The 16,531-nt window shown below is 39.3% G+C and overlaps 2 protein-coding genes and 1 pseudogene across 5 annotated transcripts in view; 2 read left to right on the top strand and 1 right to left on the bottom strand.

Annotated features, from left to right (window-relative positions):
• Positions 1 to 2,038, top strand: part of LOC105091557 (RE1-silencing transcription factor) — a 36,933-nt gene extending 34,895 nt beyond the window's left edge. For 3 of the 4 annotated variants that reach the window (XM_064486394.1, XM_064486395.1, XM_064486393.1), the window contains one exon: positions 964 to 2,038. The gene's annotated coding sequence lies outside the window, so the exon portion shown is untranslated. The remainder of the gene's footprint in view (positions 1 to 963) is intronic. The other variant, XR_010381131.1, reaches the window with a different exon arrangement.
• LOC105091603 (nitric oxide-associated protein 1-like) lies at positions 1,193 to 8,384 on the bottom strand. Its single transcript, XM_064486399.1, is given in 4 exon segments — positions 1,193 to 1,309; positions 7,227 to 7,458; positions 7,460 to 7,978; positions 7,981 to 8,384. Coding segments are annotated over 4 exon segments (930 nt in total). The 5' UTR covers positions 8,104 to 8,384; the 3' UTR covers positions 1,193 to 1,253.
• A 445-nt stretch (positions 8,385 to 8,829) lies between these two features.
• LOC116147104 (non-histone chromosomal protein HMG-14-like) overlaps positions 8,830 to 16,531 on the top strand; it is a 35,188-nt pseudogene continuing 27,486 nt past the window's right edge.

The raw sequence follows: 16,531 nt of genomic DNA, 5'->3' as shown, positions 1-16,531 counted from the left end.
TAAATACGTCCCATCATCATCATCAGAGATACTTACATAGCAGTTACAACAGTGCCCTGGAACTTAATCTTCTCCACAACCTTGTGACATAGGTACAAGGGACAGAGGTGAAGGAAACTTGCCTAAAGTCACACAGCTTTGTTAAGTGGTGGAGCAGAGCGGGATTTGAACCCAGTGGTTCCAATGATCTTAACTGTTATACACTAGCCAACAGTGTCTACAGCATGTCTGGTTAGAGCTGAACAGTCCCCACTCAGTCTATGGAGAACTTAGTAAGAACAATTTCAGTGGCACAGAAAGGGCCAAACACAGACTGCAGAGGATGGGATGTGAGGAGCAGGAATAAGCTAGATTGTGAAGAGAAGGAATGAGCAGAACACTGAGTTTTGTTTTGTTTTTTTAAAGGTCACAGAAGATTTTTTTTAATCATGTGAAATAACGTTTATTGCTACCAATTATATAATCAGTATGTTTCTTGAGGAAAATTTGGAAAATATTCATATACACGAAAATAAAAACTATCTCAAATCCTAGTAACCAGAGAGACTAATAGTTAACATTTCATTTAACAGATAACTGTATTTTAGATCAATTACAGTATTATGCAGACAAACTATTTATTTATGATATGTCAGTTTCAGGTGTACAGCAAAGTGATTCAGTTATACATATATATATATACTTTTTGGATTCTTTTCCATTATAGATTATTACAAGATATTGAATATAGTTTCCTGTGCTATACAGTAGGTCCTTGTTGTTTATCCATTTTAATATATAGTAAGTGTGTATCTGTTAATCCCAAATTCCTAATTTGTCCCTCCCCCCAGCCCTTTTCCCCTTTGGTAACCATAGTTTGTTTTCTCTGTCTATGAGTCTATTTGTGGTTTCTAAATGAGCTCATTTGTATCTTTTTTTTTTTAAATACATATAATGCAATCATACGATGCTTGTCTTTCTAAGATTGGAGAAATTTTAACGCACTACTCATGGGCTGAAGTTAGGAACAAGCAGAGCAGGAGAGAAGAGGTGCGAAACTCTGTGTCTGGGATTAAGAACCTGGGCGGAGAGCTTTTCCACCCCAACGATGGCTGCTCAATTTTGGCACTTCTGACGTCTTGCACCTGGTAAGTCTTGGCTGTGGGGGCTGTCCTGTGCACTGCAGGATGGTCAGCATCCTCTCTGGCTTCCCCCTCTAGATGCCAGCAGCACCCCAAGTTGTGAGAATACCTGTAACTTCTCTTCACTCAGCACTATCCAATACAACTTTCTCCAGTGACGTGGCTGCTGGGCAGTTGAAAAGTGGCCACTACAACAGAAGAATTGAATTTTAAATTTTATTTACTTTTAATCAGTTTATTTAAATAGCCACATATGGATACCATACTGGATAGTGTCACCTAGAGAAAATCCAGCTCTGTCACTATTCCAGGATCAGTCCAATCCAACATCCCTTTTCTTGTAAGAGTCCACCTCACTTTATAGCCAAAATCCTCAAGGTGAACAAGGTCAGGGGAGAGCTAGCTGATGGTATAACAAAGTTGGTTCTGTCCAACAAAGGCTTTCTTAACAGGGCTGTGGGACTATCACAGGGGACGTTAACCTAACTGTGCAACTGTCAAAGCCTGTCCTCTCACCTTGAGTAATGTATGACCCGCCCGCTTCTGATACAGAGTATCTGCCTTGTCCAAGGAAGTAATGTGCATGGGAAGAAGTCTGAAGCCACAGCTATAAACCAAGCTGACTGATTTCCCTTAAGAAAGGAAGAAAGAACTTATTTTAAACAATGGAAAACTTGTAAAATTAGTACATTACAAGGTACAATTTGAAAAAAATCAAACTCCCTTTTAAAATACTGATATGGCATTGTAAAATGACTATGACTCAATAAAAAAGTGTTTAAAAAAATACTGATATGGCAGCTGTAATAAAAGTAATGCCTAAAAAAAAGGGGGGGGGGCAAAATATGGCAGAAGCAGTGCATTTCATCTGTCCATCGAACTATGCCTTTAATTGGCTTCCTGATACTTAATAAAAACACAAAAACAAAAACAACCACAACAGCTTCTGTTATAAAAAGGAAAAGGAAATATTGTCTACTTTAACTGTCCCTGTATAAAGTTAGGTTTATAATATTAACATTCTATGAGCTCTAAGGGAATACATACAGGATTTAAGTGTGTAAGGCCAAATTTCCAACAAATTATAAACCCACACAAACCCAAGAAGTTGTTCTAGGCAATGGCCTGCAAATTACATTCAGTGCTGTTGGACATATCCATGTTTCATTTTCCTTTTTCTCCTCACTTTGGCAAAACAGGAATCAATTCTACAGATATTCTAAAATCCCTGAATGATGCTATGTAAATGAATACCAAACAAAAAAAATACATAAAAGTATACATAGCATGGGATATAAAAAGTGTAGAATTGAATTAATGCATATAAGCTCTGTACCTAAACTTGTGACCTCTGACTTCCATGGAAAACAATACCACAGGAGACAGAAAGTATCTTTTCTTAATGCCAAGGTGTATGGGGCACTCAACCTCCTATTGAAAATACAGGTTTTAATACCTAGTACTTTTTTTTTCCCATTTCCTTTTCCTAAGTTTTTATTACAGACGTTTTCAAACACACACACACACACACACACACACACACACACACACACACACACAAAAGAACAGTATATCAGCCCTACAAAGGGAAGACCTAGTTATCAACATCTTGCCAGTTTTGTTCATCTATCTGCTTCCTTAAAGTAAATCCCAATACTAAGTCATTTTTTAGTGGTACAGACTTTCCTCACCTGCAGAAAATCTATATGGCCTGTGGTACCCAAATATAGAACCATTCCTGGTTTAAGCACAAAAGTTCTTGGAACAATGGAGTGTGTTGGCAAAACAATATTTACTTCTTTTTCTGTTATGATTTAAAATCTGTAAAGCAAAGGGCAAATTTTTAAAAGAATTACTTTCAATGAACATATGATATATTGTGATTTACCTTTAAGATAAAAAGTGATGATAAAATATTCCAGATTTCACAATAAAGCAAAGTATATAATTCAGATTTTGCTGCACATAAAATTCATATATTCTTTCTGCTTAAATGAATCATTTTACAAATGGCTCTACTCTGTTTTACAACTTAATCTTGAATAATGGCAATATAACTTTATAGGAGTGTGAGACAGCAGCATCCCCCAAATTCTGTCAAATTTTGTGTGAACTGAAAGTACTGATGATTCATTTGCAAGCTAGAAAACATGTTGTCTCCATCAAAGGCTTCTGGGGAGCAGCAGTTTTCAGCTAACAGTCAGGCAATGTCCTACATTCTATTCTAGTGGCAAGTATGCATGCATTAGGTGCAAAATGATCATCCCCTTCTATGAGCAAGTAAAGAGCTTGAAGAACCTTTTCTAAATTCCAGTCTTTGGTTTCCTTATTTCTCCCAAATACTCAGCACAAAAGAGAGAGAGAGAGAGAGAAAGTTATGAATCCTGCGGCTTCTAAGGATAAAGAGCTCCTAAAGAGACTAGAGAAAATAGAAAGGAAAGCTAGGCAGTACAAGATTCTGCTAAGATTTAAGGAATAAAAATCTGATTAAAAAATAGAGACAGTAAAAGCAAACAAACAGATAAACTTTTGAGCACTTGCTTCTCACGAGAAAATAAAATTATTTTATTAATTAAAATTAAAGATTAAAAAATGTGTGATATTCAGTGAGGCTCACAAAAAATACATAAGGGGGCTGCAAGTAGTTTTTCTCAGTATTTATGTTTGACAAAGCATATTAAAAGCCACCTGCAGTAAAGAAACCTTTTAAGTCTTTTATACCAGAGACCCTAATAATTTGGTTCAGTTTGGGAAACACTGGTTGAAGGCATCAAATAAATAGATCAATAAACTGGCACTGAATCCTATTGCCTGAAAGAACTTTTATATCTAAAACCTTGCAGGTCTCACTGCTGGGTTCTTGCCTTTCTGACTAATTGACAAGAGAGTACACATGACCAAGTAACTGCTATCCCTGACCTGAGTCTAAAGGAAAGAATGAATTGGTGAAGTTAAAGTGATAGAACATTACTAGGAAGCAGTGCAGTTGCTCTGAAGTTCTGTATTGCTAAAGAAGAAAAGACTGGACACAAACAATTGTTGTAGAGGGCAAAGAAGGTTAAAAGACCTATATGGGGACACCAGATGGGATACAATTCGAAGAATGAAACTATAAGTGATTCTGATGGCAAAGGGAGGAAAAATTCTTAAGAATCTAATGTTGTTTCACAGAGCCATACACAGACGATTAGGTACATTAGAACCTGGTCAGTAACCAGATTCAGAGGAAGCTGATTAATGGATCTGTTGTAAGGCTGCGTCCTAAATGCACACTTGACTCAACTGATGACTTGGATGATGATCCAAACTGCAAATGAATAAAAGGTTGTGAGATTTAATGAGCATGTAGGATATAGGCTGAATTGAAGATAAAATCAAAGTTTCCCAGGAGATTCTGCAATTGGATTAAAAAGATGTGTAAAAACAAGATAGGTAGAACTAATCCTATTCCAAATTAGGCTCATCTGAGGCACTTATACAAGAAATTTAGTTGTTTATGTCATACTTTAAGAACAAAAACAAATTAGAAATCATTGTGACAAGGGGCCTGTGTTCATCACTAGCCTTTCAGAGAGAAGAGCTACAGGAAACGAAGACAAATTGTCTGGATTACATCAGCACAGTAAGTATTCCATCTTTGCTGGATGAACCAGTGAAAGAGAAGAAAAGAGTAGAATGAAGGAGAGAGAGGACATTATACTTTAAAATACTTCAAAGTCTGCCAAAGGAAAGAGGCATTACATTTGTTCTGTACAGCTTTGGGGAACAAGACAAGTGACAGGGAGACTGCTCAGCTCAACACAAAGAGCAGGTCAGAGACCAAAGGGGTGACCTTGGAAGGTGTGGTGACACTGCTTCAGCTGAATGTGTCATGCCTTACTTCAGTTCAAGCTGGGTGCACCTCTTGATGGATATGTTACAGAGGGAATTCAAGCATGAAACAGGTGACCGGATGCAGTGATACGATTTCTTTCAACCTCCAAAATCTAGGATTCTGTAAATGTCTCCCTCACTAAGGAAACCACAAAGATATAAGTAGGTTATCAGCAGTAAAGCCTACCAAATGGCATATAGAACTTGATGGCATATAGGTTTTCCTTGAACCCTGAGCTGTTTTAATTAGTGAAATCAGAATTTAGTTTAAAATGAAAGTATACCTCCTTTTCTGCCAATTAAGACAGACTTGCAACTGAAAGTTATTGTTTCTAAAAGACATCAAAAACATACACAATTTTCTTTTGTAATTCCAGGGGTGTCGTAAAACCAGTAGGCATCTTTCCCATCTTGTGGGGTTAATTCTACTCGTTTGGTGGATTTATCTCCAACCATAACAAGTTGGTTTCCCATGTCAGAGGCAAGTGAATCAGTATCAAACTCAAAGAAGCTTCATCCTTCTGAATACAAGAATGTTCTTTTAATTCTTCCTAGAATAATTTATATTGAAGCTAGTAGTCTCTCCTTTAAAGCTTTTGACTCAAGATATATAATTCTTATGTTTGCCTCAAACAAATTACTAAGTATGGAGTATGGAATGAGACTACAATGATACTTTATTTCCAAAGGCAGTGGGAGTCAGACTCTTTTAATGATTAAGTGTGTGGCTGGCTGTGCACATTGCTCAGGTTGGGGATGTAGGGGTGGGTAGTGTTGGAAATCAAACTGTTTTTAGTAAAGGAAGATGAAAAGAGGTACCAAGGAAAGGAGGGCAATCTACTTTAAAGCTGCAATAGATCAAAGACCTATACTGGTTTGCAAGGAGATGGCTAGTATCTTAGTGAAAATATTTCTACTGCTGACAGTGGCCAGATGAGCAGTTATTCATGTTTCCTTTCCTAATTTCTCCATGCATCTACTGTATCAATTTTCTCATCACAATGAACTCTGGGTTTCCAAACAGCCTTGCCTCTAAAGGACCTCTATGTTCCCAAATGACTAAGTAATTTCTCCCTCCAAAACTGGCTAGCCCAGAATATTAGCAGAGACCCAACAAGAGGTTTCCTATAGAAGGCGCTTACCTACTACATAACCATGTTTTTTCAAGAGAGTAAGTTGATTTTGTTCCTGCCATTCTACCGCTTCAGTTGCATCTTGTTAAAGCCTTCTTTGCCTTTGAAACATTCTGTAAGGAGTTGGATTACAAATAGGAAACTTGAGAAGGTTTTAATATAGCACTTGAAGCAGCAAAGAATAAATACGTTGTTATAAACATTGTATAAGAAAAGAGAATAAGGAGAGGAAACTTAACATTTAGGAGGAGCTACACTATCTTGGGTACTGTGGTTATTTCACTCAGCTTTCATGACAGCTCTCTACAAAATTATTCCTACTTTACAGACTAGGAAACAGGATCAGAGACTGGCTCACAGGCTTAATTAACTAGGAGTTGAATCCCAAATCTGTAGGCCTGATTTCTTTCTATTTTCCCCGTACTACTAACTGGTATTAAAGCACTTCTGCGTATAATTCAACCTAAGTCCGCTACAGGAAAAACAGCTTTTCAAAGTTAAGGACTGGTTTCAAAGGAACAAACGAAGTAGTTAGTTTTGCCAGCTGTTAAAGACAAACAGGGTTATAGAAGAACCCATTTTACAATTACTATAGATGTGTCTTAAAGTCACAAAGTTGACATTTCTTCTCAACAAAGCCACACATCACATTGCCTTAGTGAATTATTCCAATGTTAAATCTGTTTAGTATTCTTATGAGTAAACTGAAGCCATAAGGGGTAAGACTGAGGGGTGGACAGAGGCTTAGAAAGTAAATGAAGGACTTTCTGGAGAAACATGCAAAGAACTAAAGCTACAAGGGAAACCTCCAAGAGAGCAGGAACTTCCTGTGTCCCCTGGTTCATCTATACAGCCAGAACAGTGACTGGAACGTAGAAGGACTCAATTATTTCTATTGGAAAGTTACCACAACAAATACTGAATTTCCAAGCACTAAACTGCCACGAAAGAGAGATGTGACCAAAGTAGTTTTTCCTTTAAAAGGAAAGACTTCTGCTAGCCTCTAGTGGACATTAAGGAAGGATACAGTACTACGTGCCTGAACCATAATGAGACTTCCACCTCAGAAAACAAAGGGGATGAGAGTCCTAAAACTCACCAGGCCAAGGGGAATCGGTAGCCCTGTCGATAGCCTCAGCACCCTTGGCGATGCAGTAATCGGACTCCAGGAGCGTGTTGCAGAGAGTGGTCTTGCTAGCGTTGTTGGCGCCAACCAAGCAGGCGGCGCCGCGGTAGCGCCAGGAGCGCTGGAGCACGGAGATCAATTCTTCGACTCCATAGCCAGTCTTGGCGCTGATGAGCCGCATGTCCCTGAGCACTGTGCGGGACTTTGGTCGAAGGATTCACATTATTCGCCGCGTCCCGAGGCCGGTCCCTGCTCGGGTGTTGTGGCCCTCGGTAGCCAGGGGGCGGCAGGATCCCGGCGCGGGCACAGTCGTCCCACAGTCGCTCCTGGAGCCGTTGCCGGTAACCAGCAGTATCCTGGGGCAGGAGGTCCACCTTGTTTCCTAGCACGATCAGCTGCTTGGGGCCCACCAACGCGGGCAGGTGAGGCAGCAGGTTGTCCGGCAGATCGAGGAGGTCCACCATGTAGAGTACCAGGGAGGGCTCGGCCCGCCGCAGCGCGGCCCTCACCAGCTCCAGGTACCGCTCGCGGCTCATCTGCAGACGCAGGGCGCGCCGGTGATGAATCAGCCGCCAGCAGCGCTGGCACACCTTCCGCTCCAGTCCGCGGTCTGCCTGTGCAGCTCCTCCACGAAACCTAAACAGTTCAGGAGGCTGAGCTGCACCGTCGAGTCCGGATGCCCCACGACCAGGTGCACTTAACGTCTGCTGTCCCTGCTCCTCCTGCCCTGTTGCATCTGTCGCTCCTTCTCCTCCTGCTGCTGCTGCTGCAGCTTCCGCAGCTGGTCTTGGAGGCTCAGTGCGGGAGCCGGCTCCGGGACGTACTCGGGGAACAGAAAATGCTTCTCCATGTCAGCCCTTCCTTCGTAACCCCCAGTCGCTGTCGGGCCACGGGGAGGCCCACGACCCAGACCCGATGGGTGCTGGGAGCAGCCGTCCGCGCATCTTCTCTCGTGAGCTTCTCCGGGAGTTCATGGCGCTTTACTATGAGAGCGGATCGCCACAGGACCCTGCAGAACAGCCTAGGAGTGAGACGCGCGGGAAGCATGAGAAACGCTAAAGCGGGCAAAGGGGTGGAGCCACCTGTTCGCACGCGCACTGAGGCCCCAGAGTCGCGTTAATTACTGGAGGAAAGCTCGGGACAACCTGAGAGCAGTCATTTGTCAGTTGGCTCACTAGCGCTCCTCCTCCTAAAGCTAATGTCGTGAGTTCTCGCGATGAGAGCTCCGTGGCCTGGAAATCCACTTAACACGGAGGTAAAAGTACTAGGGACTTAGAGACTGAGCTGGGTTAGACAATTAGACTAGTTAATGAGAGTGTGTTTACTTTCAGGCTTCTTTAACGCGCCGCAGCTTACCCTACCTGCCGTTAAGAAATCACACTTTTAAAAGCTTTGCGTTTTTTAGTTTTTGGAGCTGGAAAAAAATTGAACATCGAATATCCCAGACACATGGCCATGGTTAAAACCATGACCATTAATATATTTATTTGGCTTTTTTTCATGGCCACAATTAAAATCTGTAATTAATACATCTTCTTGGCTTTTTTTTTTTTCAGGTGTTAATATTTCCCCAACAATATTAAAAGGCAGAACTCATTGGCTAGATCTGAGTCACAGAGTGTAGGCGTGGTCCTCGCGGTTAACCCCACGAGGCTTCAACCCACAAACTGCGCATGTGCCGACTCACCCTTCGCGAATTTATCCCACCCTTGGCGCAGGCGCACACGATATATGGGCGTCTTTGAGGGCGGAGCTTCGCGTGGGACGCAGCGTATTCTGGGAACGCCGGAGACGGAAATTACTTCGCCACACTGGTCATCGGACTCGCTTGAGCGCTCGTCTGTTTGTGATTTCTAGAGTTCGGAGCTGGTCAACTGTTTTCTAACCTGTATGACGCGGACGAGGGTAGGTGACCACTCAGAACTCTCCGCAGCGACCCATCTAAGGAGGGAGACGTGAGGAGCTGGACGAATTGAGGATTTGCGGCCTTTCCCCGAGCCCGTCGCACAAGTGTCCGCAGTCGTGTGTCCCCCATCCTCCAGACCGGGAACGAAGCTAGGATTTTGAGGGGTGGAGGGTACAGGGATCGTAGCATTTATGTTTCTCGTCACGGTGACTCTATTCCACTGTTCGCTGCTGGATAAATGTGACACTCCGCGTACTGAAATAGAGTGCAGAACCGTACGACAAATTGTGTTGTTTTGACTTTGTCTGAAACAAAGGACTCCTCGATTTTCCTTTAAACCAGAATTAGTGGATTTGTTGAATTTTTGAGCGTCAGCCTGTACAAGGCATTGTGCTAGGCTCTGGAAATAAACCAGGGACAAATAATATAAAGTTGTTGAGGCGGGGGAGAGGGTTGGTCTAGTTTGGCATTCCTAAGTAAATTGTTTTAAAAGATGACCTTTACATTTCCTCTTTACACAAGGTGACACAGTTCTCAGATAGTATGTATTTTACTGAACAGAGCCAGTGTATCTTGTTTTTCTTTTTACATACAGAATCCTAGTCATGTATAGTGTATTTTCTTTATATGTTTTAATGCTCCCTCTTCCATTCTTCGCAGCTATTTCAGACTTCGTTTTCTTCTAGCTCCCAATCTCGTGGCCACCCCTCACATTTCTTCTTATTCCCTCAGCTGTTTCATGGAGATAATAGAAGCAAAAGCTTAAACTCCACTGCGTAAAATTCCGTCCCATTTTAATCTTGAGTCTGGAAATGTTCTGGCATCATTACATTCTCTTTTTCTTAACTCCTATCTCGGAAAGAAAGTTGAAAAAATTTTAGCTTCATGTTTCTGAGAAGGTAATAGGTTCTCATGGCTCACAAGCTAGAAAATGTAAAAATGTTAAGTGTAAGGTCTTATTCTTGTCCACCGTCTGTCCTGTGTGAGCCCTCTCCACAGTAGGTAACCACTGTTCTTAGATTCTTATCTTTCCAGGTGCTTTAAGCATTTTCAAGCAAGTATAAATAGCATTCTGTTTTCCCTCTTTTTACAGACAAAAAGTAACATTTATACTTTGTTGCACTTTTATTTTTTGCGTTACATATTTGTATCTATCCAGGAGATTTTCATATCAGTATATGGAGAGCATGTAAATTTTTTTTCACAGCTGCTAGTTTGTGTGGATATACCATAACTTAGAGTGTATCTTCTTGGTTGATATTTGGGTTACTTCCAGTCTTTTTCTGATTCAAACAATGCTGTAGTGAGTAATTTTGTACATGTTATTTTGTCTAATACAAGTATATCTGTAGGATAAGTTTCTAGGTATAAAATTGTCAGGTCAAATGATATGCAAATGTTACAGAAAATATTAATATTTTGCTCGATGGTGCCAATTGACCACCATAGTGATTGGGCTAATTGATATTATCATTAACTATATAATAATCCAGTGGGAAAGGAGTTAATGTTACCTCATTTATCAAGTCTGCTCCAGCATTGAGTCTCCATTCTACTCCTGCTTGTGTCCTTTGATATCATTATTAGATAGCCTCTCATTCGTTTTTAAACACTCCTTTTCAGCTGGATTCTTTCTCTGTGAAATAGATTTCTCTTTTCCTCAAGAAAATAAGTTGAATGCTTTGTTCCCCCCCCCCCAATATTTTAGGAAATCAGAGACTTCTCGATTGATAAATCAGATGGACCTTTTTTAAACCTTCTCTAAACCCTGTAGTAGGCAACATTGTTGATGACTTCCTCGGGGAAACTCACAGGTTCCATCTGCCACATCAGTCTCATTTGATTCTTTTTATCTTTTTGACTTTATCATTCTTTTCTGCTGTTTACATTAACTCGGGTTGATTTCATCCATTCTCCATGGCTTCAGTTACAGTCTGTATGTGGATGACTTCTGAGTACAGTTGGCCCTCTGTATCTGTGGGCTTTGCATGTGGAGATTCAACTAATCTTGGGTGGAAAATATTTGGAAAAAAGTTCCAGAAAGTTCCAGAAAGGTCAACTTGAATGTGCCTTGTGCTGACAACTGTTCATGCCTTTTTTTTTTTTTTTTTTGCTCCCCTTTTTTGTACTTCACAGTATTGCCTTTTTTTTTTTTTTTTTACAAGTTTAGATTTATGGCAATTCTGTGTTGAGCAGGTCTACTGATGTCATTTTATTAACAACATTTGTTTACTTCATGTCTCTCTCACATTTTGGTAATTCTCACAGTATTTCAAACTTTTTTCATTATTTGTTATGGTGATCTGTGATCAGTGATCTTTGATTTTACTGTGAGTCACTGAAGGCTCAGATGATGGTTAGCATTTTTTAGCAATAAAGTATTTTTAAATTAAGGTATGTACATTTTTTAAGATACAGTGTAGTGCACACTCAATAGACTATAGTGTAGTGGAAATATAACTTTTATGTGCTCTGGGAAACCAAAAAATTCACGTAACTCAGGGTGGTCTGGAACTAAACCTGTATCTCCGAGGTATGCCTGTACGAAAGCATTTACGTTGTATTTATGACTACTGATGTAGCATTTACATTGCATTAGTTATCGTAAGTGATCTAGAAATGACTTAAACTATAAGGGAGAAAAGAATTTTTTTAAATTAAAAAAAATATATAAGGGAGAATGTATGTTGGTTATATGGAAATACTATGCTATATTACGTAAGAGTTTGAGCGACCTCCAATTTGGGTATCCATTGGGCATCCTCGCACCAGTTCCATATGAATACCGAGGGACAGCTTTATTTCCAATCTAGACGTCTTGCATAGCTAAATGCCACTAGATAACTTCACTTAGATGTCTTCCTGGGTGCCTCAGCATTGTACTGCCCAAACAGTTGACTATTTTCCTTAACTCACTGCCCCTTCCAAAGCTGCTTCCTCCTGTGTTCTCCATCTTGGTGAATGGTATCACCCTCTTTTATTGAAGCCAGAAGCTTGGGCATCATTCTTGATTCCTCTTTTCTTGCCCTATGCCTAATGACTCAGCAAGCACTGAGGGTTCTGTCTCATAAATATAAAATCTATTCACTTCTCCATCCCCTCTGCCGCAATTCTGGTTCACCATCTCTTGCCTGGATTACGTCCTCAGACTCTTAACTGGTTTGTGTGCTTTCAGTTTCCTTGTCTTTCTGATCCCCTCTCCACACTGGGGCAATAGTGATCTTTCAGAAATGAAAATCTGACCATTCTGCTAAAACCTTAGAATGGTTGCTCGAAGCTCTATTGGTAAAGCCCAATCTTTTACCACTCCAACTTCACACTCTGTGCTTTGGCTAGACTGGTTTTCTTTTGTTCCTTGTATATCTTTCATTGTGGAGCGTTTTGCACTATTTGTGTTTTCTGTTTGGAATACTTTCTCTCCCCCTCCCACACTCACTCCCTCCTTTTGCCTGGCTTACTCTGCATAACTCAGCTTTTGGGAAGTCTTCCCAACCTCCTTAGGTCCTGGTTAGAAGTGTCCATTCACTTTATTCTTCCTTTAATTGGCTTCATCTTGTCCATATCTCCTCAGTAGGTGATAATCTACCTGAGGATACAGCCATTTTTAATCTTGTTGAAGGTAACATCTCCAATGCCTGGGACATAGTAAATGATCACATTCTATAAATATTTGATAAGTGGATGAATGAATAAATGAGCCTCCGCAGATTCATTTTCCTGCACATGACTAACAGTGGTTTTCCCTAATATCCTGTCTTCAGTCTTCATTCTTTATGTTAACTCTCCTTATTGTACCAACTACTTAATAATTCTGAACTCTTGGTAATTTAGACTCCTTATTTGACCTTCATGTTTGTATCCATTTGCAAGTATTTAAAGGGATAAATAATCTACAGGTTTATTGAAAGCTGACTTCATCATTTCCTCTCCTTTTCCCACCTTCTGCTGTGTGGCTGTGTTATTAACCTCTAGTCTGTCATCAGAGTTAGAAATCACTGAGCTATTTTAGATACCTTTGTCTTTCTTACCCCTCCCCTCGTGTGTAGGGATTGGTAATTTCAGTCCATTCAAGAAGTATTTATTGAATAATTTATTTTGGATATAAAATTTTGAATCAAAATCTTACATTTTATAGACTATATAGGTCAGAATAGAAAGACAAAAATGCAGCACACTTAATATTTTTAAATAAATTACTTTTAAATTTTTCTTGGGGGCGGTGCTTAGGCTTACTTATTTATTTGTTTCTTAGTGGAGGTACTGGGAATTGAACCCAGGATGCCATGCATGCTAAGAACTCTACCACGCAGCTAATATCCAACCCCCCACACTTAATCTTTTCTATAAGAAGATGAGACTAATTTTAAGACCAGTGGAAACTGATTTTTCAAATGACCTGTTATTTAAGATACTATTGCTGCGTAACTACCTCAAAATGTGGCTGCTTAAAAGTTAATGTAATATATTCATGGATTCAGTGGGTCAGGAATTTGGACAGCATAGTAGGAATGGCTGGTCTGCTGCCTGATGTCAGTGGTTGAACTGGGAAGACTCAAAGGCTGGGTGTTGCCAGCTGGGGGCTAGGTGATCTGGAGTGTTTACTAACATGTCTGGCACCTGACCTGGATGGACTCAAGTACTAGGATTGCTGACTGGAGCAGCTATAAACAGTCTCTCCGTATGGTTTGGGCTTCCTCACCTAAGTAGTAGCCTTCACAGTAGTAGAACTTCCTAATGGTAGCTCAGGGCTCCAGAAGTAAGTGTTTTAGCAAACAAGGGGGAACTAACTGCATTAAATTTCCTGGCCTAGCTTCTAAAGTCATGAAGTGTTGCTTCAGCTGTATTCACTTAATTACAGAAGCGAGAAAAAACCCACCCAGACTTAAGGGGAGGAAACAGACTCCTATATCTTGGTAGCAGGAGTGTCAAGATCACTTTTCTTATAAGGAAGCATGTGAACTGGAAGAGATGGTTCTGGCCATCTTTGGAAAATACAGACTGTCATCTCTGTCCATGTATGAAAAGTTGCCTGTAATAGACACCCCTCCTTAATGTATTGCCCAGCAATTGGAATACTTTGGTGACTCTTCCCTCTTACTCTAATCTCTGACTCTAGTCCCTGAGGAACCTGTTGATCAGAGGACTATGAGCTTGCTACTAGTTATCATTATAGTTAGCTATTAATGAGCATTCTAGAGAAGATGGAATATTTAAAATTCACACAACTTAAACTGAACTTGGCATGAGGCCCCTTTGTGTATTAAGAGAATACCTATATGATGTAGACATAGACCTATGTATATTATTGCATTACAATTCAGTTAATGTAATTGAAATTTTAGAGAAGTGGAGTAAAATGTTTGTGTTTTATTTAGCAGATGCCAGTTTGTTTCTGGTATTTCCTATCATAGAAACAAGATGTTAACTAGTAGCATTTTACTGCAAGTGAGAATAATACTTGTGGTTTTTACAGATACGCAGTATGATGAGGATGATGATGATGAAATCCCCAAGATTTGTGGCAAGAGGCATGTTGGATTGTAGTCAGGTAGCTTTTTAGACCAAACTGAATAAGCTTTAAAAGTCACTGCAACATGTACAAGGATTTCCTGCTTATTCTGTTCTTGAAAATTAGAAGTTCTATATAAGTATGCTACTATGAGAGCTGGTTTCTCACTTAATTATTTAAATATTTAACTTTAACATTTGAAGTATTTTGGACCTATGGAAAAGTTACACAAAGAGTTCATGTATACATTTCACTTAGATTCCCTGAATGTTAACTTTATACTATGTTTTGTCTTTTTCGTTCTCTACATATTTTTTTTCTGAAACATTTGAGGGTAAGTTGCTTATAGAAGAACATTCTTTTATGTAATCATTAAGTCATCAAAATCAGGAAATTAATATTAATGCAATGATCTTATTTAATTTGAAGACCTTATCCAAATTCTTCCGATTGTCCTACTGATATTTTTTATAGCAAAATTTAAAAAAATTTCTTTGTTCCTGGATCCACCATGAGATCACATATTGCATTTAGTTTTCATGTCATTTTTTTATCTCTTATAATCTACATAGTTATAGTCTACAACAGTTTCTCAGTCTTTTTCTGTTTTTTTTTCTTTTTTTTGGTTTTTTTTTACTTTGATGTTTTTGAATAATACAGGCCAGTTACTTTTTTAGAATGCTTCTCAGTTTGGGTTAGTCTGATGTTTCCTCATAATTAGATTCAAATGATTGCTTTTGGCAACAGTAAATTTTCTGCTCTCAGTGCATTTTATCAGGAAGCACATGATGGTTATTTGTTGCATTAATGGTGCTGTTAATTTGATTCCTTAGTCTTCTCATGATTTTCAATAGGTTAAGTTACAATAAGTTATAGTATTTCAACCCAAATTCCCATCCAATTTGAAGTTAATTAAACTGTAATAAAACTCGATAAGAAGCTTTACATATAGGTAAGAAAAGTAACTTTTGAGTAATAAAGTTAACATCCCACTATGTTAGGAATAAAATGCTATAACTTCCCCTCTTACGAAACTGACAGTTGCTTTGTTTATATTAACATGATGCCTTGAGCCCCACCATCTCCAGGATGCACATTCTCTTGGATGACCCTCTCTCCCTTTTCAAACAACACATGCTTCTGAGATTCTCTACCAATTGTACTTGGAGTATAAGTGAATCTTTCTTGAACACTGTTTTGTTAAAGTGTTGAGTTTTGGGGATGTGAGTACCTATCTATTTTCCCTATTAAACACATTTTTATCTTCTATGGTGTTTCAGTATTAAACACCAAGAGGAGTTTTATTAGGAAACAATAGCCAAGTAGATGTTCTGTGGGGTATCCCTATATTCTGTGATATTCAGGGAGAGAGAATATTTGATCTGTGCCAAAAGAGAATTATTTTCAACATATGTCACAGGTTGCTTGAGGATAGAATACTCTATTTGAACAATCATTGCACTTAATATTTGTTACAGAATAAATGATTAGATGTTTATACTTTAATTGACTATAGTTGCTTTGGCTATTGTGATGTGACATTTTGTTTTTTCACTATTAACATCAAGTGATCTTTCCCAAACAATATGAATGTGATACCATTTAATATCACCAGTGACTTCAGTAAAATGACTTCTTGTACAACAGGCACAATAGAAGATACTATAAATATGAGCTATTCATATAGTCAGTTGTTTAAAGGATAGCATTCTAATGAAGTACTACCTTTCTACTGATTTTAGGGCAAGTAGCTATGGTTCATCTTCCTGGGAGAATGAAACTTGTCCATAGTTTTGTAAAGATTTTTCATTATAAATGGTCCATAAAAACCATTGCTATTTATCTTACAGACAGTGCCTTCCA

This window comes from Camelus dromedarius, chromosome 1, assembly GCF_036321535.1.
Source record: "Camelus dromedarius isolate mCamDro1 chromosome 1, mCamDro1.pat, whole genome shotgun sequence".
In the NCBI taxonomy this organism is placed as follows: Eukaryota; Metazoa; Chordata; class Mammalia; order Artiodactyla; family Camelidae; genus Camelus; species Camelus dromedarius.
The sequence above is the reverse complement of the archived record's forward strand: the minus strand, read 5'-3'. Positions and strand labels throughout refer to the sequence as shown.